General features: G+C 46.5%; 1 protein-coding gene across 3 annotated transcripts in view; it reads right to left on the reverse strand.

Moving 5' to 3' along the window:
• Window positions 1-7,382: 7,382 nt before the first annotated feature.
• The window catches only part of Ndufa9 (NADH:ubiquinone oxidoreductase subunit A9), a 28,772-nt gene continuing 14,340 nt past the window's right edge, over window positions 7,383-21,814 (reverse strand). For 2 of the 3 annotated variants that reach the window (XM_087658261.1, XM_087658262.1), the window contains exons 8-11: window positions 20,098-20,174; window positions 15,453-15,548; window positions 10,320-10,386; window positions 7,383-7,640 (exon numbers count right to left, since the gene is read on the reverse strand). In XM_087658261.1, the coding sequence (XP_087514387.1) occupies window positions 7,470-7,640; window positions 10,320-10,386; window positions 15,453-15,548; window positions 20,098-20,174 (411 nt within the window). In that variant the 3' untranslated portion in view covers window positions 7,383-7,469. The remainder of the gene's footprint in view (window positions 7,641-10,319; window positions 10,387-15,452; window positions 15,549-20,097; window positions 20,175-21,814) is intronic. The other variant, NM_001100752.1, reaches the window with a different exon arrangement.

Genomic DNA, 21,814 nt, shown 5'->3' on the forward strand with positions numbered 1-21,814 from the left:
GGGCACTAAAGTTAAAAGAGCAGCATAAAAGGGGCTCAGGAGTCTTCCTGGATTCTTCCAGATTCCTGGACAACCGACAGGCTGAGTGTGTCCTGGGAGGAACTATACAAGAGTAGCTTAGAGCAAGCACATTTGAAAAGTTGGAAGAAAAAGGTACCACTAGAGGTCTTAGAGCCCTGATTGTGATCTCCGGTTAGCCCAGCTCCTCTGCTGTGACCCTGTCTCATATGTTTCAATGCTGAGTTTGCTGTGTCTTCCTGACGCATGGACTCGTTGAGCGAGGAACATGGTAATGTAATGTTACCGGACACAGATCCATGACCTTGGATTTCCTGTATTCTAGAAGAAATTAGGAAACAGAAACTGGGGAAAGAAATGGATTTCTGTGCAGTTTTATCAAGCAAGGGGAAAGATCTAACTTCTTTCTCCTGTGCTGTGTTAGTCTTACAACTAGAGGAATCTATGCGCTAAAGACCAGAAGGTAGGTAGGTTTGGCTGTGAGATCAGTTCACTGTCTTTTTGTGGGGAAGGTGAGTGGCCTTAAGTTGTCTCTGACATCTCTGTTCTCAGCCTGGAGCGTCTGTTAAGTTTTATAAGTAATGCTATCATAGCTAGAAATTTTTATTTAAATCCAGGCTCGAGGAAAATGGGGTAGACATTCCATTTTTTTAAAAGATTTTATTAATGTATATGAGTACACTGTAGCTGTCTTCAGACACCAAAAGAGGGCATCAGATCTCATTACAGATGGTTGTGAACCTCCATGTGGTTGCTGGGATTTGAACTCAGGACCTCAGGAAGAGCAGTCGGTGCTCTTAACCACTGAGCCACCTCTCCAGCCCTAACATTCCATCTTAAAGATGCCCCCACTGCATCCCTTCGATTTTCAAAAGAGAGAACCAAAGGGCCTTATGGATCATGAGAGGATGGCCATCTGTTTATCTGCATGCCTAGCAGAGCTGTCTACCAATCCATCCTTTGATACGTGAGTGTAGGGCAGAAACCTTATGAAAAATCTCCTCGGCGGCCAGCATCAAGCTCCAAGTCCTGTCTACCTGTCCAACGTGCTAATTTTTTAAGTGAGCAAGGGCAATTGTCTAGTAGCAAGAGGCAGGAACACACGTGCCTCTTTAGCATAGAGAGTAGCTGGCTTCCCTGCCCTGCCAAGGTGCCAGCCCATTTTCCCCCAGCAAAACATCAGCTAACAGTAGCAGTGCAAAGCACAGAGCTGAGATCTCCACATGTGGCTGTGCTGGTGAATGCCTGCAATCCAGCTAATTGGGAAGATGAAGCAGGAGCACAGCAAGTTTGAGGTCACACACATACATTCAGGCCTAAAGCCTGATTTGTGGCTCTTTTCTTTTCTGAAAATATTTCTCTATAAGAGAACTATCCTTCACAACAAATATACCTTGTGCTAGAATTTTTGTTTGGGGCTGGTGCAGGAGGAGTTTGTTGCTAAGGGTTATCCCGCACATGATTGACAGACATGGACGATGATAGCATCTGCTGTACTCACTATGCACACCCCTTCTCCCCACACATCAGATTTTAATCATATGCCCACTCAATTATGCATAGGCGTAAGGTGGCAGAGAGGTTTCAACTCGAGAGTTCACCCAGGAGACACAATCGGACTGACCTTGCACTCAAAATAGTTCCAGCCCCCTCTCTCCAGTTCCCAGATACATTTTGAAAAAGTCGTAATGGACAAGTGGCCCATGAAAGGAGTCACCAATGGAGTATTAGGGGGCACGGTTCGAAGCAGGGTACGTGTGTGCAGCTTGATGCAGGGTCCTTGGCTGCTGGGTGCCCTGTCAGATGGGTGTGTGCAAAGCCCAAGTCAAGAGGAACCCCTCGGTTAAGTTTTTCCTACACCTGCCTGCCTGCATGCTAAAGCTGATCAGTTGAATGACTCTGACCAGGTTTGCCTCAGCATGCTCGCCTGTCGACCTTTGCCTACATTCTATTTATACTTAAGTTCATATCAAAAACTGAAAGATAACATGGGGATACCAGAACCCTTTATCTGTTCTTTTTTTATGTAGCCATGTGGATGGAATCTCTCTCTGCTTCTCACCTTTAAGTGGTTTATGATGTGTGGTGAGTCTGACCTGTTGGAGCCCAGGCTTTCACCCTAGAACTCTGACTACACTTCTTTTAAATTCCTTACCTCTGCTTCCATTCCGTTTCCCACTCCAGCCTCCCACACAAACTAGTTACCCTTATGCGGCCATTCAGATCCTCATGGATGATGTGTGACTACATTAATTTGTGCTAGGATGTTAATGGATCCTCAATCTATTATCTATAGCGTCAGTGGCCATCTAAAGGATTATTATACCAAAAGTGTTCCCTGTGATACCGACTTTAAATAGCTGTTGCTTAAGGAGACAGGGCATGTGTCACCAAGACCCTTTGCTCTCCCCTCTTCTAAGCTCCCGCCCGGTCTCAGAGAGAGGATGCTTTAGGTTGGCAAGCCAGAACGAAGAGAAAGGGAAATGCAGGAAGTCAGCCATCACACTCTTGTTTTATCTGCTGGAGTTCAGAGAGGAGATTCAAGGCTACCAAGCCAGGTATGATTACAGGAGCTGGGCATCTTAATTATCAAACTGAACCCATTATAAATTTGAAGTTTTATTATAGAATTGAAATCATCACATTCAATCCTAGCTGAAGATCTGAGAAGCAATTACAATTCTTACTAAACAGGACCAGAAAAGTTGGGGGGCTAGGTAGAGTTTTCATCTATTAACTGAGAATAAAATTTAAGTTGAGAACAAGGGAAAATCACATTTATTTGTAGATAACCTAAGGCAGGAAGACCACTAAATGCAAGGCCAGCTTAGGCAATATACTGAGACTATCCCAAACCAACCAGCCAAACAACCAGCCAGCCAGCCAGCCAGCCAGCCAGCCAGCCAGCCAGCCAGCCAGCCAGCCAGCCAGCCAGCCAATCAAAAAGGCAATGAGCTCTCATGCAATCAAGGTTTTGGGTATAGTGTGGGTCTCCTAGTTGATAGAATACAATTTAACAGACCCAAACCTCAAGAAACTTCCTTTGTCCTTTTTCACAGGTCAGTGTGCCTGGGGGTGGGGCCATCTGCAGTCCAGGAGAAAGTGCAGCTGACCCAGGGACCTGTCAGAAATCCAATGCGTCTATAATTTCTTGGCTCTCCTTCATGTCTCCCAAACCAATGCTACTCCATTTTTATTTGCTTCCTTGAGCCATTTCAATTCAAGGGAGGAGTCTTGCCAGCTCTCATACATTTGTTCAACAAATTCCAGCCATGGATTTTCAACAAAACCAATGGGCAGACCTTACATTCTGTATAGAGATTTTAAAGGAAGGTAGAGTGATAAAAAAATAAAATAAAATAAAATCAGTGAGTAGAGTGCTTGTCTGGTATGCATAAAGCCCCGAGGTTGATAGCCAGAACCACATACACTGCATGTGGCACACTCGAGGCAGAAGCCTCAAGGATCAGAAGACCAAGGCCATCCTGAGTTATGTACTTAGTGAGTCCCAGGTCAGCCAGGGATATACATGACCCTATCCATAAATGAATGAAGTCATACTTTGTATCCCTGAGGGAGTTTGTTCGATGTGCTTTTCTTCCCTCTGCACACCAGATTCTGTCCCTCCTGCTCTTTCCAGGACCAGATGGCTGGCAGTCCCTTTCTCTGCCACAATGGTGCCACTCACATTGATAGACTTAACATTTTCCCTCCCCCAACCAAGATGGTCATAAGCCTTCACACTCTCCTCAGCCTAAGCCAACCCTAGTAACTTCCCAAATCCCATTTAGAAGATGAGCAATTACAAACTCCCTCTCTGTCCCTTTGAGAAGACAGAATTCTCCTCCCAGACTCCTGCCAGTTTTACAAAGTGGCAGAACCTAGGAGCCCTCATCTAAGTGCCATCAAAGGAGAAACCCCTCCCCTTGGCTTCTGACAGTGGGGAAGATACTCCCAGATGCACACAAGCACTCCCCTGCCTCACGAACAGATCTATCTGTCCTTTGAACAAACATGGACAGCCCTGCACACAACCCAGGTGGCCTCATGTACTTGGAATCTTTGCTCCCAGCTCACCCCAACCTTCTGTTTTGGTGTTGTGGAGTCCAGACCTCTCTCTACCCTCTCTCCTTTACCGAACCGTCCCCTTTCCTCCCTGGCAGAGTCTTTCCAGGTAAAGACTTCCAGTAAAGTCTTCCCAGGCTTTACTAGGTCTGGACTTGTTTTTCTTAACTGCCCTCTACCTTCCTAACAAACAACTCTCATTCTCTTGGGCCTCTTCCTTTGCAGGGGAGGGTTCTTCAAATACACTTTGTGCTCTACTACACCTCCTGTGCACCCCATAACCCTCTGGGGTGTAAATCTGGCAGCTGGAACAAACCAGCTTTACAGTGAGATTCAGATCAGCTACGTGTGGAAACAGTCATTCAACTTCTTAGTCCGTTATTACTCAGGGAACTGGCCTCCCCTCCCTCCTCTCTCCCTTAGAAACAGCAGATCTCAGTTTGTGCTTTTAGTTCTGCTGATGGGACCTAAGCTTTGCACAACTAGATAAGAACGCTACCACCCTAATCCTTTAAATTTTGTTTTGATGTGTGTTAAGTCACCATGTGGGTGCTGGAGCGTGAACCAGAGTCCTCTTCAAGAATAGCAAGTGCTTGTAACCACTAAGCCATCTTGCCACCACCATCCCAGCTCTTTTAAAAACAGGGTCTCAATCAGTTGCCCAAGCTGGTGCTGGGCTTGAAATCTTCCTGCTTCAGCCTCCCAAGGCCTGAAACAACACAGCCAGCATAGTGCCTGTTTTGTTAAGTCCGGAAAGAACTGGTAAGGATAATACTCACTGCTGAAAGAACTAAAGCTCACCCTGACTTAAGGCTTCTCTGATCAAGTAGAGAGTACACTAAATATGGGCATAACAAATATTTAGAAGGCAGTTAGAATGGTTAGCAGAAAAACAGTAGTCGGTTCTCCGCCAGGGCCTCCAATCCACCCTTCAACTTCTGAACAGAATCCTATCCTGCAGACTAGGCCTCAAATCCAATTAGATCCTAGTTGGTTACTGCCTTAACAGTCATACCACTGCTGGACCAGAGGATTTACCTTTCTTAGCAGGCTGGCTTTACAGTACTAGGTAAGACCACTGATCTTCCCTCTCCTAGAAGCTGCATAGCACCTTCGAGCTCTATGAGTGAGTCCGTCCTCCCTCCCTCCCTCCCTCCCTCCCTTCCTTTCCTTCCTTCCTCCTTCCCTCCCTCCCTTCCTTTCCTTCCTTCCTCCCTCCCTTCCTTAGGGAGGAAATTTCCCTATCAGTTAAAGACTGACTTCTACACTCCTATAACCAAGTGTGTAGTGTCTTTGCCGATGAGATCTTGTCATCCAGCTATGGTGGCAACCAAGCAGGGTAGCATTTCAAATGCGTTATCCCAGTCAGTTCTGCATCAGGATGTAGTTGCTGGATTTGTCTCATTTTATAGACAAGGAAACCAAAGCTGAGGAAGAAAGACCAGTGGACTTGTCTAATTTTTATAGCAAGGATATATTAAAATTCATACTTCTCTACATTAAACTTTGGTATAAGGAATGATGGACTTCACTATGAAGTTCTCATATATCCTTTATCTTACTCACATCCCCTCTCCCCCTGCACCCCCTCTCCTCTCCCCGGCCCCTGCTCCCACCACCTTGCTGATCTGCTTCTATGTTCCTTGCCCCGTCCCTAATAGTGGTAGCTCATACTTGTAACCTTAGCACTTAGGAGGCTGTGGCAGGAAAGCTGCTCCAACTGCAAGGCTAGGCTGGTCCACACAGTGAATTCCAGGCCATTCTAAGCCACAGAGATTCTGCACACAAAAAAGGCCTGGTGACTTGGTACGGCAGACAAAGGCACCTGCTGCTAAGCCACATATCTGACCTGAGTTTGATCCCCGAGACACACATGGTGAAAAATAAGAACCAATTTCTGCATGTTCTCTGATTTCTACATGCCTTCTGTCACACACACACACACACACACACACACACACACTGAAGTCTACATTTAACATGTAATAAACTGTGTGATAATATGTCTTTATCTCCCCCATTACTTTTCTTTTTTTTTTTTTTTTTTTTTTTTGTTTCCGGAGCTGAGGATCAAACCCAGGGCCTAGCAAGTGCTCTACCACTGAGCTAAATCCCCAACCCCTCCCCATTACCTTTCTTATTCTCTCCTTCTTTCTCCCTTTCCCATCCTATGTGTATTTATGCACCACACACTGCACTCTGTCCCCATTTCCTGGTTAGACCCAAGATTCAACTTACAAGTCACCTTCTCCAGGTTTTCCCGACCTGTCAGAGACGGACTCTTCCTTACACTGTTCACACTCCTTGCACACAATGCAGTACTTGTTTGTTCTTAGGACACAGCATGGGGTGGTCTCAGGTCCTACCAAGGTTGAAGGACCTGTGAGACGGGCTCTGGATGAACACGGGGCGTTCAGAGTAACAGTGGAGGGTGCCTTTGTTGAATTATGCAGGTTGGATGATAAATGATTAATGAAAAGGAAATGATACTGGGGCTGAGAGTCTTACGGGCTCAAGTCAGCTTCCAGGATCAAGTAATGAGTAACCTGAAGTCAGAGACTCTAAGCTTTAAGTTCACCTCCGTGAGAGTCCGCTGAAGCCCCCACAATCCCTATCTAAGGAGGCTGACTCCATTTTTCCTCATGAAAAGAATCTCCCCAACTATCTGTCCCAGTTTTTAAGCCATTCACAGTCCCTGTATGTGAACTCTGCACTCACTGGGAGAATACCAATAGGATGGTAAGACTGTTTCCTTGATTAATGCTGTGGTTTGAAATGTGTACCCTCCTAAGCTCATATGCACACTTACTGCCAGCATAGCAGACGCTCTGGCTTGGTTTAGGTGACCAGACCTTAAGAAGTCTGTGTCATGAGTGATCACTGTTGTCACAAAAGAGGTTGAGGAGAAGGGTGTGGCTCCGTGGTAGAAAGCCCTGTGTTCAATGCCCGCACTGCATAAAAGAAAAAACAAGACGGTTGAGTTCCCTGCTCCCTTCTTTTTACCATTAGATGACACAACATGCATTCCGCCATGTGAGAAAGCTAGAAAACACTCAGTGTGTGTGAGTTCAGAGCAGCTGCAGGTGTGCATGTGCTCCTTTATACCAACTGCTTCTGAGTAACCATGCACCCAACCCTGAGATCACACACTAGTTTGATTTTGAGGACAGGGCCTTGGTCTAAGAATTCCAAACCCACTGACGTTTCAGAGAACAGTCAATATTATCTATAGTTATCTAAAAGAAAACGGGGCTCAGCTCTGAACGGCTGTGAGCTCTCAGATCAGTCAAGAGAGACACTTGCGGTAGACCGAATCCTCGGATATTTAATAGAGCACCCTCCTTCAGTACAAAACCCTGGAGAGGACACAGGTGGCCTGGGTGGCACTAATAGTTGACTGTCTTGGCAGGCTTGGTTTCCTCGATCTCAGAAGACAGCCAGCGGTAAGTGCGATGTCGCCGGAGCACCTCGATGGACTTGAGCTCCAGTGGTGTGGGCTGAACGCCAAGATCTTCCAGGCCGGGCAGGTCGGTCGCCATCACATCTGAGATATGTATCTGTGGACAAAGAGCCACAGAGAATGGTGAAACAGACTGCCACCCCTCAGACCTCCACCTCCAAGCTGGCCTGAGGTTCATCACTGAGGCAAGTGTCGTCAGAGACCCCACGACAGTCTTTGATTCTGCAACTCATAAAAGCAGAACAAATAGAGAAGATCATCAGAGACCTGAGGCAGGTCTTCCGTACCACCCAGGGCCACACGGCAGCGACCCTGGAAGAGCAGCTCCCCAGGCACCTGTACACAGAGCTAAACCCAGGTAGGAAGGAGGAGCTAAGGTAGAAGTCCACCTCTGCACCCCCATTTTCTTATGCTTAGTCCCTGGGCTCTAGCTCTCTACTTCAGTTTTAACCTTTGGGTTTGTTTTGGTTTAGGGATTTTGACGGTGTCTCACATTGGAACTCCTAGGAACCCATTATGTAACCCAGGCTAACCTCAAATTTGTAGTAATGCTTCTGTCTCAGCCTCCCTAGTGTTGGGGCCTCCCTAGTAACAGCACATGTGTCCCCACCAGCCTTTTTTTGCTCCAATTATACTCAACGTGGGTTAAGTTATGTTCACTACAAAGCCTGAAGCCAAACCAAGCTTGTTTAGGGAAGAATGAACAAGACAGCCCCACTCATCAAAGAGCAGCAAAGCAGATCCCTCTGTCCAGGAACTGAAGCAGGTCCCATCCGGTGACCCCCACAATGACAACACAGAGAGGACCCCAGTGTGTTTATGGAGTCTCCAGGGCATTCTGCAAACCAAACCCAAAGCCTGTCTGCCTATGATGTTCATTCTTTGCCAGTTGCTAAGGTAAGAGCGAATGCTAGGCAGTAGGGTTCAGGTAAGAGCAAATGTCAGACAGTGGGGTTCATGGCCACAGAAAGGACACCATGGAAATGTGTCAGAGGCAGGCTGTTCCCTGGGACTGTTATCAGTTCTTTGCTAAGCTTTGGCTCTTCAGGGACAGTTTGGCTGCGTCTCCTCAATAGAAAGGAAGTCCACCGTTTGCAGACTGAGAGGCTGTCATCTGCTTATTTGGCAACCTTCCCAGTGAGATCTGAGCATGCGGGAAGCAGATAATCAATGAGTCCGACGAGTACGGCCGACTTGAGGAGGAAGAGGCAGGGCTGTGGAGCTCAGCATACTGCAGGCACACAAGACTGGCAGCCAGAGGCTCACGGAGAGAGGAGAGCACTGTTGCCTGGGTAACAGTAGGCAGAGGAGAGACAGTTATGCACTCTGCCTTTAGTACATAGACAGCAAAGTTCCAATACTAGTAGAAGCACATTCCTAATGATGGACAGGCAGGCAGGGGTTAGAAGTGGCCTAACCTGGCATCTACTGAGGGTAGCTGAGGGTCTAGCACTTTACCACCTAACACAGAAGCCATTTAGTCAAGCACAATTCTCACTTTCAGTGAACTAAAATCTGATGTCTGCAGTCATGGTGGCTATATATCAAGTCCTCTGCATCATACGCTGCCTCTGGCAATGTGCTGGCATAGACGCAGACCACAGAAGGGCATGTCACTGAGGCGAGAGTTCAAGGACAGAACACAAGCTTGCAACAGCAGGACATGCATGGTACAGGCCTCTAACCCTATACAGGGGAGCCTGAACAAAGGACATCAGCGCCCGTTCAAAGTCAGCTTGGGCTGCACAGTGAGCATAGCAAGACTCCGTCACAAAGTAAAACAGAAAAACGCCTGGTAGGATTTAAAAAGAAAATTGCAGTTCTATTTACATGTGGCTATGCCTGCATAGTTCAACATAAAACATTCAAGACAGGAGAGAAACGGCAGCATGGCCTCCAGCAGCAGCAGCAGCTGGCCACTGGGATGGATGCAATTTATAAACAGAAGTGAGAATGGCTGAGGCTGTGACCCCCATCAGAACAGACCGCAACCAGGAGGAGAGGCAGCAGGAACAGGGCCTCCATCCACTACAGCCCAATGGGAGAAAGGAAAGGCAGAGAATGCAGCCTGGGCCAGGCACAGGTGCAAAGACACCATTTCAAAATGAAGAAATGGGGCCCCTCAACAAATGCTGCTCACAGTGGGAGCGAGATGAGGCCAGAAAACTGTCTGAGAGGTGGCAGCATGGGATCACGGGTAGCCTTGGAAAGGGCAGTTTCAGGGCAGAGGATGCAATGTGATTGAAATGGAGTAAACAAAGAATGAGGCAAGACTGTTGGGAATGGGTACAGACAGCTCTTCATGGTTAGGGGATGAAAGGAAAGCATGGTCGCTCACACCTGTAACCCCAGCCCTTAGAAGCAGAGGCAGACGGATTAGGAATCCAAGGGCACCTTCACCTACACAGTGAGTTGGTAGCCAGCCTAACCTAGAGACCCTATCTTAAAATAACAACAGAACCCAAAAATCATTGTAAGGGAACACAACGAATAGCAAAATGGCCAGAGGGACCTGGGGAGGAGAGTCTGGCCTTCAGTGAGGAAGGGCGACTATTGTGCATGTTTGTATGATCTTGGAAGAATACACTACGACGGTGAGACACTATGAGAGTGGATGTGTGTGAGCCAAAAGCAGAACAGAAGGGTCAGCCTTGGCCAGGAGGACGACCCCACGCATAGAAGCCCTGCAACTAGCCAAGCCAGCCAACCAAGCTACCCTGACCTCTCCTCCTCCATAGCGTTCTCCCTGTCAGAGGCTTGCTGTGCCCAAACTTACCCGCTCCACCTTGTCCTTTGTTGTCCAGGGCTCAAATGGACTCAGCCCGAAGAGTCTGCCAATCCAGCTGCAATGGAAGTGCATACGGCACGGGTGAGAGGCGTCTGTGCTGGGTTTCAGCCTACTGGACCCCCAGGAAAAGAGGGGCTGCTGCACACAAGAACTCATTAAGTTTGTCATTGTTGTCTGAGAAAATAACAACTTCCTGGATCTACCACCTGTTGTGGAGACAGATTTAATCCACTCTCCCCGCCTCCCGTTCCTGGATTTGTAAATCAGGGACTCATACACCCCAAGCTGGGGTCAAAGTCACTAGGTGGCTGACAATGACTGAACTCCTTATCCTTCTGTTTCTGCCTCTCAAAAGTTAGCATGTGCCACCATGCCTACCAAAATCTACAGCTTTGGGGACAGGGGGATGCTAGGAAAAACTAAGGACCTCACAGTGCTAGGCAAGCACTCTACCACGGAGCAGCACTGCTCAGTAAAGCTTTTTTTTTTATATTGTTGGTGGCTGCTCTTAGTTTTGATGCATTTTGCCAAGTCAGTACATAGTTTAAAAAAAGCAAGTTCACAAGTTTACCTTCAACTGAAAGCAAAAAAACAAACAAATAAAAAAACAAAACCTCATTCATGTTGGATGCTATTAGGATACACACTATCATTTAATTGGCTGATTCAGACCATTTCCTTGAAAAGTGGTTATTAAACTAATTTAAGTAGGTTATGCACCTATTTTTCTTTGTTGTTTTCATGATTTCCTTTTTTTTTTCTTTCTTTCTTTTTTTTTTTTATTAACTTGTGTATTTCTTATATACATTTCGAGTGTTATTCCCTTTCCCGGTTTCCGGGCAAACATCCCCCTCCCCCCTCCCCTTCCTTATGGGTGTTCCCCTCCCAACCCTCCCCCCATTGCCGCCCTCCCCCCATAGTCTAGTTCACTGGGGGTTCAGTCTTAGCAGGACCCAGGGCTTCCCCTTCCACTGGTGCTCTTACTAGGATATTCATTGCTACCTATGGGGTCAGAGTCCAGGGTCAGTCCATGTATAGTCTTTAGGTAGTGGCTTAGTCCCTGGAAGCTCTGGTTGCTTGGCATTGTTGTACTTTTGGGGTCTCGAGCCCCTTCAAGCTCTTCCAGTTCTTTCTCTGATTCCTTCAACGGGGGACCAATTCTCAGTTCAGTGGTTTGCTGCTGGCATTCGCCTCTGTATTTGCTGTATTCTGGCTGTGTCTCTCAGGAGCGATCTACATCCGGCTCCTGTCGGTCTGCACTTCTTTGCTTCATCCATCTTGTCTAATTGGGTGGCTGTATATGTATGGGCCACATGTGGGGCAGGCTCTGAATGGGTGTTCCTTCTGTGTCTGTTTTAATCTTTGCCTCTCCCTTCCCTGCCAAGGGTATTCTTTTTCCTCATTTAAAGAAGGAGTGAAGCATTCACATTTTGATCATCCGTCTTGAGTTTCGTTTGTTCTAGGGATCTAGGGTAATTCAAGCATTTGGGCTAATAGCCACTTATCAATGAGTGCATACCATGTATGTCTTTCTGTGATTGGGTTAGCTCACTCAGGATGATATTTTCCAGTTCCAACCATTTGCCTACGAATTTCATAAACTCGTTGTTTTTGATAGCTGAGTAATATTCCATTGTATAGATGTACCACATTTTCTGTATCCATTCCTCTGTTGAAGGGCATCTGGGTTCTTTCCAGTTTCTGGCTATTATAAATAAGGCTGCAATGAACATAGTGGAGCACGTGTCTCTTTTATATGTTGAGGCATCTTTTGGGTATATGCCCAAGAGAGGTATAGCTGGATCCTCAGGCAGTTCAATGTCCAATTTTCTGAGGAACCTCCAGACTGATTTCCAGAATGGTTTTACCAGTCTGCAATCCCACCAACAATGGAGGAGTGTTCCTCTTTCTCCACATCCTCGCCAGCATCTGCTGTCACCTGAGTTTTTGATCTTAGCCATTCTCACTGGTGTGAGGTGAAATCTCAGGGTTGTTTTGATTTGCATTTCCCTTATGACTAAAGATGTTGAACATTTCTTTAGGTGTTTCTCAGCCATTCGGCATTCCTCAGCTGTGAATTCTTTGTTTAGCTCTGAACCCCATTTTTTAATAGGGTTATTTGTTTCCCTGCGGTCTAACTTCTTGAGTTCTTTGTATATTTTGGATATAAGGCCTCTATCTGTTGTAGGATTGGTAAAGATCTTTTCCCAATCTGTTGTTTGCCATTTTGTCCTAACCACAGTGTCCTTTGCCTTACAGAAGCTTTGCAGTTTTATGAGATCCCATTTGTCGATTCTTGATCTTAGAGCATAAGCCATTGGTGTTTTGTTCAGGATCCGCGGGTGTGGGACTTCCCTCAGTAAAGCTTTTTAAAGAGATTTATTTATTTATTTATTTTATGTATGTGAGTACACTGTAGCTATCTTCAGACACACCAGAAGAGGGCATCAGATCCCATTACAGATGGTTGTGAGCCACCATGCGGTTGCTGGGAAATGAACTCAGGACCTCTGGGAGAGCAGTCAGTACTCTTAACCACTGAACCATCTCCCCAGCCCCAATCTACAGTTTTTAAAAGTCTGAAAGAACATTCTTGTTGCTAAAATAAATCCATGAAAAAGGAAGCCTTAAGATTGCTCAGAATTTCTTTAACAACATATAAACTCCTGATTACAGACAAGCCCTCCCACAGCAGCTCCCGTGCTCTGGGTTCACACTGACATCATCTAGACTGTGCAACACCCTCAGCGGCCGTGCCACTGCTGTCTGCCAACCCTGCCCTCACTCCCACCTCCATATGCAACATGACAGTGCCTCCCTGCCACCTGGTTTCTAGCACTGCACTGTACTAAAGCTGGTGTCCCAAATGACTCCATGGGTTTTATTCTTTACATCAGCTGACTTCATTAGCGTGCCAGTCCACAAATATCAATGGAGGGGCCTTCTGTGCACCAGGCACGGCACAGGCAGACTGGCGTGGGAAATGGCTCAGTAACTTCAGACCAACTGGATTTGGGTTACGCACTCCTGCCTCTTCTCATAACACACATGGCAGCCTCGCTCCTTTACCTGGAAGTACTGTGCATGCACAAACATCTGCAAACACTGGCCATAGCAACTTTGTACCCCCACCCTCATCTGGCTACCCACATACTCCTCTCTGAATGAATAAGTTTCTTCTTCCCTACTGACCCTCAACTTGGGGCAGTTTCTTTTCAAATGTATTTCTAATGCACTCGGGTACGAAGAATATAAACTCTGATCCAGCCCAAACTGTTTTAGGTGCACACACAGTGAGGTCAAATTGTGTCAAGTCAACTTTTACCATCTGACATCTATGTAAACTTGGGCTTACGTGTGACTAAAATCACTTGCATTATGGAAATAAACATATAGAAAAATGATTACATGAACTAATCTGTCAATTAAAATAAAGAAGTTCCCTAGCTAACTCTCCTTAGCAACCAAGCTCCCCCTTCCCTTAAGCCTCATGAGGAATCCCTAGACAGTAACTGGTCTCCCCAAGGCCTGCCCTGAGGGAGCAGCTGTCAATATATATTAGCAGCACAGCCCCCCCCCCAATCAGTGCTACTACTTCAATAGTTTTGTTGCTACTTTTGCAAAGTGAGCCCTTATTTTCAACTCTGGATAAGAAGAGGCCAAGAAACACCGAGCCTGACTGCTCTGTAACAGTTCCAGGTACTGGATACAGGGGTATGAACAAGAGAGTAGCACTCTCCTCGTCAGATATGCATGTTTATGTCTCCCCTTCCTAGGTGAGGGCCACAGCTCAGCAAAGGAATGCTTGTCTAACTTGTAAGAGGTCCAGGGTCTCATCTAGCACCACAAACAAACAAACAAACAAACAAAATCTATAAAAAGAACGGGTACAGTGGTCCACACCTGTGATTTCAGAACAGGCAGGGGCAGGGGCAGGGGCAGGGGCAGGGGCAGGGGCAGGGGCAGGGGCAGGGGCAGGGGCAGGGGCAGGGGCAGGGGCAGGGGCAGGGGCAGGGGCAGGGACATTGTTTTAAATTCAAGACAGCTGCGTTTATACAGCAAGTTCCAAGCTATCATGGAACATGCAGCCAGTTCCAGGCCAGTCGGGAAGGAAAACATATATGCCCTCTCAATCTCTCCCAGTGTCTTGAAAGCCCTGCACTCAGCAGTCCTCATCTCTGGCCCACCCCTTGAATGGGGGGCATTCTTCTGGCTTCCAGTGACTTCTCTGCTGCTCCTCTGCCCACACTCTATCCCTGTCCATTACATAAGTCACAGGGAATGTTAAGCAAGTGGAAGAAAGGCCACTGAAGGAGAATGCTCTCAATAAACAACCTCCATCACGCTGTACTCTAGGTTTTGTTGTTTAAGGGGTTTTTGTCTTGTTTTGTTTTTGGTGCTGGGGTTGAAGATGGGGTTTGAGTGTGCTCAGCACACACAGCGGCTGAGCTACACACCTACAGCCCACAGGCCACAAGCTACACAAATGTCTGCTCTAAGATCTTAGTGCCTAGAACACTGCCTGAGAAAGGGAAGGCGGCCAATAATAGGGGCTGATGGAGTTCAGGGCCCTGCACTCCCCAGGCAAGGGTTTTGCCACTGAGCTACTCTCCCTGGTAGGTACAAATCTCAGTCCCCAAAGGGAAGAGGTGAAGAAAGGAGGGAGGGAGGGATGGAGGAAGGGATGGAGGGAGGGAGGGAGGGAAAGAGACAGGACCAGCTCAAGGCCTAAGTCAGCTTTCTCCTCCCCAACTACACCAACTATACCAAAGACTGCCTTAACAAAACTGTGCCAAAGACTGCCCCACGGTGGGCAACTGGAAAGAAACAAAGGGGAGCTGACTGCTCCGCAAACCAGCTTCCAAGCCAGACACTTCTCCAAATTAAAACCTGGTATTCACTGTTGCTAGGTTCCTCAAGATGCTGAGGACCAAACCCAGGGCCGCACACTGTACCCGTGCCGTCTCTGACTGACCCCAACCTGAGCCTAGGGTTTTAGTGCAATCTAAGAGTCACCTAAGAATGACCTAAGAAGGTTTGGGTCATCCTTGCCTGTTGAGGCCACCTACAGTTCCTCTAGTCGGCCCTCTCGTGGGGCCACACGAACAGCACTGCACTTACCTATACACAAACCGTGGCAAGGGGTAAGGGATGAAGGTCCTGTGGGTCATGCCAAAGATGTACTTCACCAAGTGGAAGAGCAGGTACCGATTTGGCCTGGAAACCAAGACAGAGTTCCTCACATTATTTGCCCCCTAAATTTTTTTTTAGAAAATTAACACTTTTCTTATGAAAAAGGAAACCCAGTGTAACAAACACAGATAAACAAAGGGAAAGCGCCTGTTAACAAACTGCCAAAGAGAACTGCCTTCCGTGCCCTCCTCGCCCTCTCAGGTGTGCTTATAATGTTCCCTACTCGCTGATCCTTCTGGTCCTTCTGAGAAGGGCTCACTCTAGGCCTGGCTGGCCTCAAACACACAGTAATCTTCTTGCCTCAGTCTGAATCACCACGCCTGACTTAATCAGCATTTCTTTAATATACGAGATTAGTTTTTCATGTGTTTTTGGTCATTTACAACTTTCTTTCCTCTGATAGTTTCTGTTCCTCACAGTGATAAACACCAACTCCATCTTCTGAACTGTCACCCCTTCCACTTAGACTGCCTCTATTTATCTGGGACCAGGCTTTAATAATTAATCACCACTTGCATTTTAACATCTACCCACCCATTTCCCTAAGTCATTTGTGTCGGAAAGATCTGTAACTGAGAGCACAATGAAGATAATTCACTATAAAGCTCATTATTTCAACATTTTACAAAGAACACGAGACCCACTGTTCAAATGGACATGTTGGTATCAGCGAGTGGAAATATCACACAAACCCCTCAAACTGCCTTTAAATCCCCAAAGGGTTTTAAAAGATGTCTGTTTGTCCAACAAAGGCAACATTAGACCAGGCTTCCCGTGTGCACAGTGCCTCAAGAGGCTCCATGGCAACCCAACCCAGAAAGTGTGGCCAGACAAGCAGAGCCCTTGCTCCTAGACAGGGCCACTGAAGACTGCATCCTTCCCAGCCTGCATTTCATGGGAATCACTGTCAACAGACATCCTCAGCAAGACACACACACACACACACACACACACACACACACACACACACACAAACCAGCCAGAGAGGAAACACCTGAGCTAACTGACCTCACCTCCCTACTCTGTTCAGTGACTTTAAATGATACTCCCAGGGCTGCTTGCTTTTACGCTCTTTTGAGTTCTCTCGGGGAACTAGCTGATCTGTCTTCTCTGACCTCGAAGTTTCCACCTGCTTTTCTGTGGCCAGCCATCCTTCCTGCTGGCTGATATTCTGCTCATGTTCCATGAGAAGATGTTCCTGGTGTCTCATAGCTGACTACATCTCGTCCCTGTCAAGATGAAGAAATGCTTTCTGTAAGGTGGCTAAGCCTTCACTTGCTCTATCTCCATTCCCAAAGGCTGTGTTCCTCTGACTACTCTGTCCCTGGAAACATTAACGGCCATCTCTTCACACATCATTTGTAAGAACATAAGACACTGTTACCGTCTTGAACCCTGCTGGAGTCATCTGCCAGAACCAACCCCCTAGTACGTCACAACGCATGTCACAGTGAGCACGGGGCTGGGGCAAACTGCAGCAGTCAAGTTGTCTCCTCCACCATACGGTTTTAAGCCAAGCTCAGGCAGTCAGGCTTGGTGCCGAGGGGCCCTATCCAGTAAGCCATCCGACCAGCCCCACCTTCTCCTAACCACTTTCTCATTGCTTCTCCTTAGAGCTGTTTACCCACCACCTCCACGTCCTATGCTTCCAGTGAGATTCCCACCACAGGCTGACACTGGCCCTTGTCTCAAAGGTTATTAAGGTCCAGAGAGCCAGAGGCCACCATGCTGTCTGTCACTCTCCTTCTGCAGCGTCCAGTGTCACTGTCTCTCCCTCTCCTCTGGCTCTGCTTCACTGGGCTTTGCTTTGGGACAATTCATGCTGTATGGCTTTATTATACATGGGTGTCAAAACTAATGAATCAACTCCACAAAAACAGAAACCTTGTCTGTATCATTCAGTATTGTGGAATATTTTATACACTATAAAATTCACCCACTTCAAGTTATAATTCAGCAATTTAATTGAACGTTGTGTACCCATCAGCATAATCTAGCCTTGCAATGTCTTTCTTTACCCACACCTTCACGTCCATTATGTTAACCTGGTTTTTTAAAGACTGCCCTTGAACGTTTGAGTCTCCTGCCTTAGCTTCTAGAGTGCTAGCATTACAGGTGCATGCCTATGCCTACCTCACATTCGTGCCAGCACCAATATCACGATTCCCTATTTTTCCACACTGTCACGATCGTTTGTTGTTCTCTCTGTGCTATGCTCCCTCTACATAACTTACCCTTTCCCTAGTAACTAGAAAAGACTTCCACCATCTTAGATGTACTTAAACATTCATATTACCTTCCTCTCTGGAATTTGTTTTTTTCTTTTTTTTTTTTTTTTTTTTTTTTTTTTCCGGAGCTGGGGACCAAACCCAGGGCCTTGCGCTTCCTAGGTAAGCGCTCTACCACTGAGCTAAATCCCCAGCCTGGAATTTGTTTTTAATATAATAAGTACTTGCCAGCATGTGTGTCTGCCCAGCATGTGCATGCCTGCTGTGAGGAGGATCCCCTGGAACTGGGATTACAAATGGTCTTGAGCCCTCATGTGAGTGTTAGAAATCAAACTCGGGGTTCGGGAAGAAAGTGCTCCTGACCTTGTGCTGGGCCATCTCTCCAGACCTGGTCTTTCATTTTTAAATGGTATCATTTGAGATGCAAAGGTTTCACAGTCTGGTGAGTCAAACTTATTTTTTTTTCCTTTTATGGGTTATGCTTCTGATGATATAACTAAAAACATCTTGTTAAACCCGGGTCTAGAACTGTGCCACTACAAATATTTCTAATTCAAAGCTTACACTTATTTCTTTTCTTCACATAGAGTAGGAGGTACAAGTCCAAGTCCCTATATTCCAGAGAGTCATTTGTTGAAAGACTGCCCTCTCTGCACTCAAGTGCCACGTTTGTCAACACCAATCATCCATAATTATGGTGTGGAGCTGGGCATAGTGGAGAGTTAGAAACCCAGCAAGAGCAGAGGATCCGGAGTATACTATCCGTGTTTACACAGCAGGGCCTAGAGCAGCCTGGGCTACCTAGGTGGCAAGACCCTGTCACAAACAGGCAAACAAAGGTTTGTTTCTGGACTGCTGGTTCTGGTTAATTGATCTATCAATTCATTACAAATTGTCTTGCTTATTAGAGCCTCAGAGTAGGCTTTAGAATTGGGAAGGTCAAGGGTTTAGGCTATTACCACTTTATATTATCTTTGTAATACTATTTAAATTTAGAGTTTGTCAATTTCTACAAAAGGTGGCTGGGATTTTTGACAAAATACAATCTATAGACCAATTTAAAGACAACTGCCATTTTACCAATATTGATACTTCCAATTCATGAATTTGGAAGGTCATATCACTTGTTCCTTATTTTGCTTTCACAGTGCCTTTAGGGTACATGCCTTACTAAACTTACCTAAGTATTCTATTTTTATGCTACTGTGAACATGATTTCCTTTGGCGCATGTACAGTGTGGGTAGACCCACTTGTGTGTTGACTGTACCGGCAGTACACGCACGGAGGCCAGACCTCATCTATAACTTGACAGCTTATTTTTTGCAGCAGTCAGTCACTGAACCTGGAGCTCATGGACTGAGCCAGGCTGGCTGGCTAATGAGACGATGCTTCCCCAGAGCTGAGGGCACAGTCCTGCCTGGCTTTTTATTTTTATTTTTACTTCTGTGTCTGGAGATCAGCTCAGGTCCTGCTGCTTGCTAGCAAACACTTAATGGGCTGAGCCATTTCCCCGGCCTATAACGTCAGCTTAATTCTGTCTATATATTGCTCACTGGATAGTATGTAAAAATAGATTTTTATATTGATCTATTGTGTGCCTTACCGAACTTGCTTATTAATTTTCAATTGTGTGTGTGTGTGTGTGTGTGTGTGTGTGTGTGTGTGTGTGTGTGTGTGTTTTATAGGTCCTTAATTGATGGATGACAGAATACAGCAGTATGATTAATACTACCAGACACCTGGAGGAGTGGGGGAGACGGCTTAGCTAGGAAAGTGCGTGCTGCACAAGCATGACCTAAAATTAGACCCCCAGCAGCCACATGAAAGAAGAAGCCGGCACAGCAGAGCGCGCCGGTGGTGCTGGGAGGCAGAGATGGGCAGATGCCTGGGACTTGTTGCTCAAACAGCCTAGCTCAGTCAGTAAGCTTAGGAACTAAGAAAAAGGCACATCTTCAGTGCAGACACACTCTCCTACTGTGGGTTTGCTTTATTTTCTCAGGCAGGGTCTTACTACATGCTCGGAGTACCCTTAAACTCACTGCATTCCTCAGGTTGGCCTTAAATGTGTGGTGATCCTTGTGTCTCAGGTGAGAGTCACTGGTGATGTCTGGATTCCTTGACTACTCCATCAGAAAGTGGAATCCAGGAACCCCCAGACCAAGTGCTGCCTGCTTTTGTAGTAGTCTAGGGCAGTGGTTCTCGGGTTGCTAATAGAATCATGCATATTCAGGCAGGTGCTGAACATGAGGGCCGGATGCTCCAGTTCTGTGAACGGCCTGCTCAGGAAGAACTGCTGTCCTAAGCTACCATCTTCTTTCCATGTAAAGCAACTCTAGGCACTTACCCGGTGAAGGCAAAGGTTTTTCCTATGGCATCTGGATTTTTAGTCGCGTTAGCAATCCCTTTGGAAACATCTGCAACCTATACAAATCGGAAGACATGTTTAGGCAGTTCTTGACCTGGGACATCAGCCCTGGAGAGCAAGGCCTGTAACATCAGTTACTAGGAAGATGAGGCAGAAAAACTTAAGCAAAGGTCGGCTGGGTTACACACTGAGTTCAAGGCTGGATTGAGCACCTCAGTACAACGTGTCTTCATTTCTTTAAATCAGGGTGGTGGTACTGAGGTAAGAATGTAGCCTAGAGACAGAGAGAGTGTTTGCCTGACATTCATGTTGTGCTGTGCTCAACCCCAGGACCAAACACAAATAGACAAACAGATGCTTAAAGAGAGATGGAAGGGAGGAAGAGAAAGGGAAGAAGGAAAGCAGCTGCCTGTCACAGGGCTACAACAGAAAAGCAATGGCGTCATCTCTTCTCAGACTCTGGAGGAAGCACCTAGCTAGGCAGGCATTCCCAGAACCAGGTTCAAGGCTCAGCCAGGTACTATCCTAGGCAGATCAAAGCATCCCAAGGCTTTGACCTGGCCAGGCCACCAGCTCTCCAATGCCATCTCTTACACTCTTGTCCACTCTGTCCTAAGCCACCAGAACCTAAAGGCCAAACCTTGGAGGGCTGCTGATGTTCTGTCATTCCGACTTTCACAGTAGGAACTGTACACAGGTTTAGATCAAGAGACAGAATCCACAACCAGAATTACTTATGGTGTTAGGGAACATCTAACAACTGCATGGAATTTTAGTTGTCATGGAGGTAAGGGTGTAACCGTCTCCAGTACCTCCTGACTAAAGGATAGAATCCTTATCCCACAATGAAGAACTGAAGAATTATCTGGTCCCAAACATCAGTAGTGTCACTATTAGAAAACTGCTAGTTAGTTTCTATGTCAACGTGACACAAGGTAGATTCATCTGGAAAGAAGGAATCATAACTGAGAAATGTCTCCATCAACTGGTCTGTAGACAAAACTGTAAGGTATTTTCTTGATTGAACACTGATGTGAGAAGACCCAGCCCACTCTGGGTGGTGCCACCAGTGGCCAGGAGGTCCTGAGGTATATCAAAGCAGGCTAAAGTCAAGCCATAGAGAACACCCCTCCATGAACTCTGCATCAGCTCCTGACTACAGACTTCTGCTCTAGCTTCCCTAAGTGATGATCTTATAAGCTATAAAATAAACTTTTTCTTTCTCAACTTTCTTTTGGTCATGGTGTTTTGTCACACCAACAGAAATACCAATCCAGAAACACTGGTCTAACCCAGCCCGCCCAGTAGAACCAAACCTCCTCCTTCACCTCTGGGCCCTAGCATGTATCATCATCTCTATGTGAAACAGAGAACCAGTGCCTATCCACTGGTTCTAAATCATCCAAAGCTGGATTCTGTGGCCTCAGATACGATGACTTAAATGCTCTCCCTCTCCTAGCACTTACCACATTGAATAATAATGGTCATTTACCTGAAAAGAACTTGAGGACAAAAATGTATGTCTGATGGCTATCCTCTATATATTCCCAGTAACATAGTATCAGAATGCTGTACACATCCTGAGACATGCTTAAGCATTTATTGAGTTAAGGCATCAGACCAAGAGAACAGGCCCGTAACCTTGGTTACCTCGGAAGATGTGGCCTAAAGTGTCAAGTTGAAGGTTTGGTTGGGC

The sequence above is a fragment of the Rattus norvegicus genome, chromosome 4 (genome assembly GCF_021556685.1).
Source record: "Rattus norvegicus strain SHRSP/BbbUtx chromosome 4, alternate assembly SHRSP_T2T, whole genome shotgun sequence".
Classification (NCBI taxonomy): domain Eukaryota; kingdom Metazoa; phylum Chordata; class Mammalia; order Rodentia; family Muridae; genus Rattus; species Rattus norvegicus.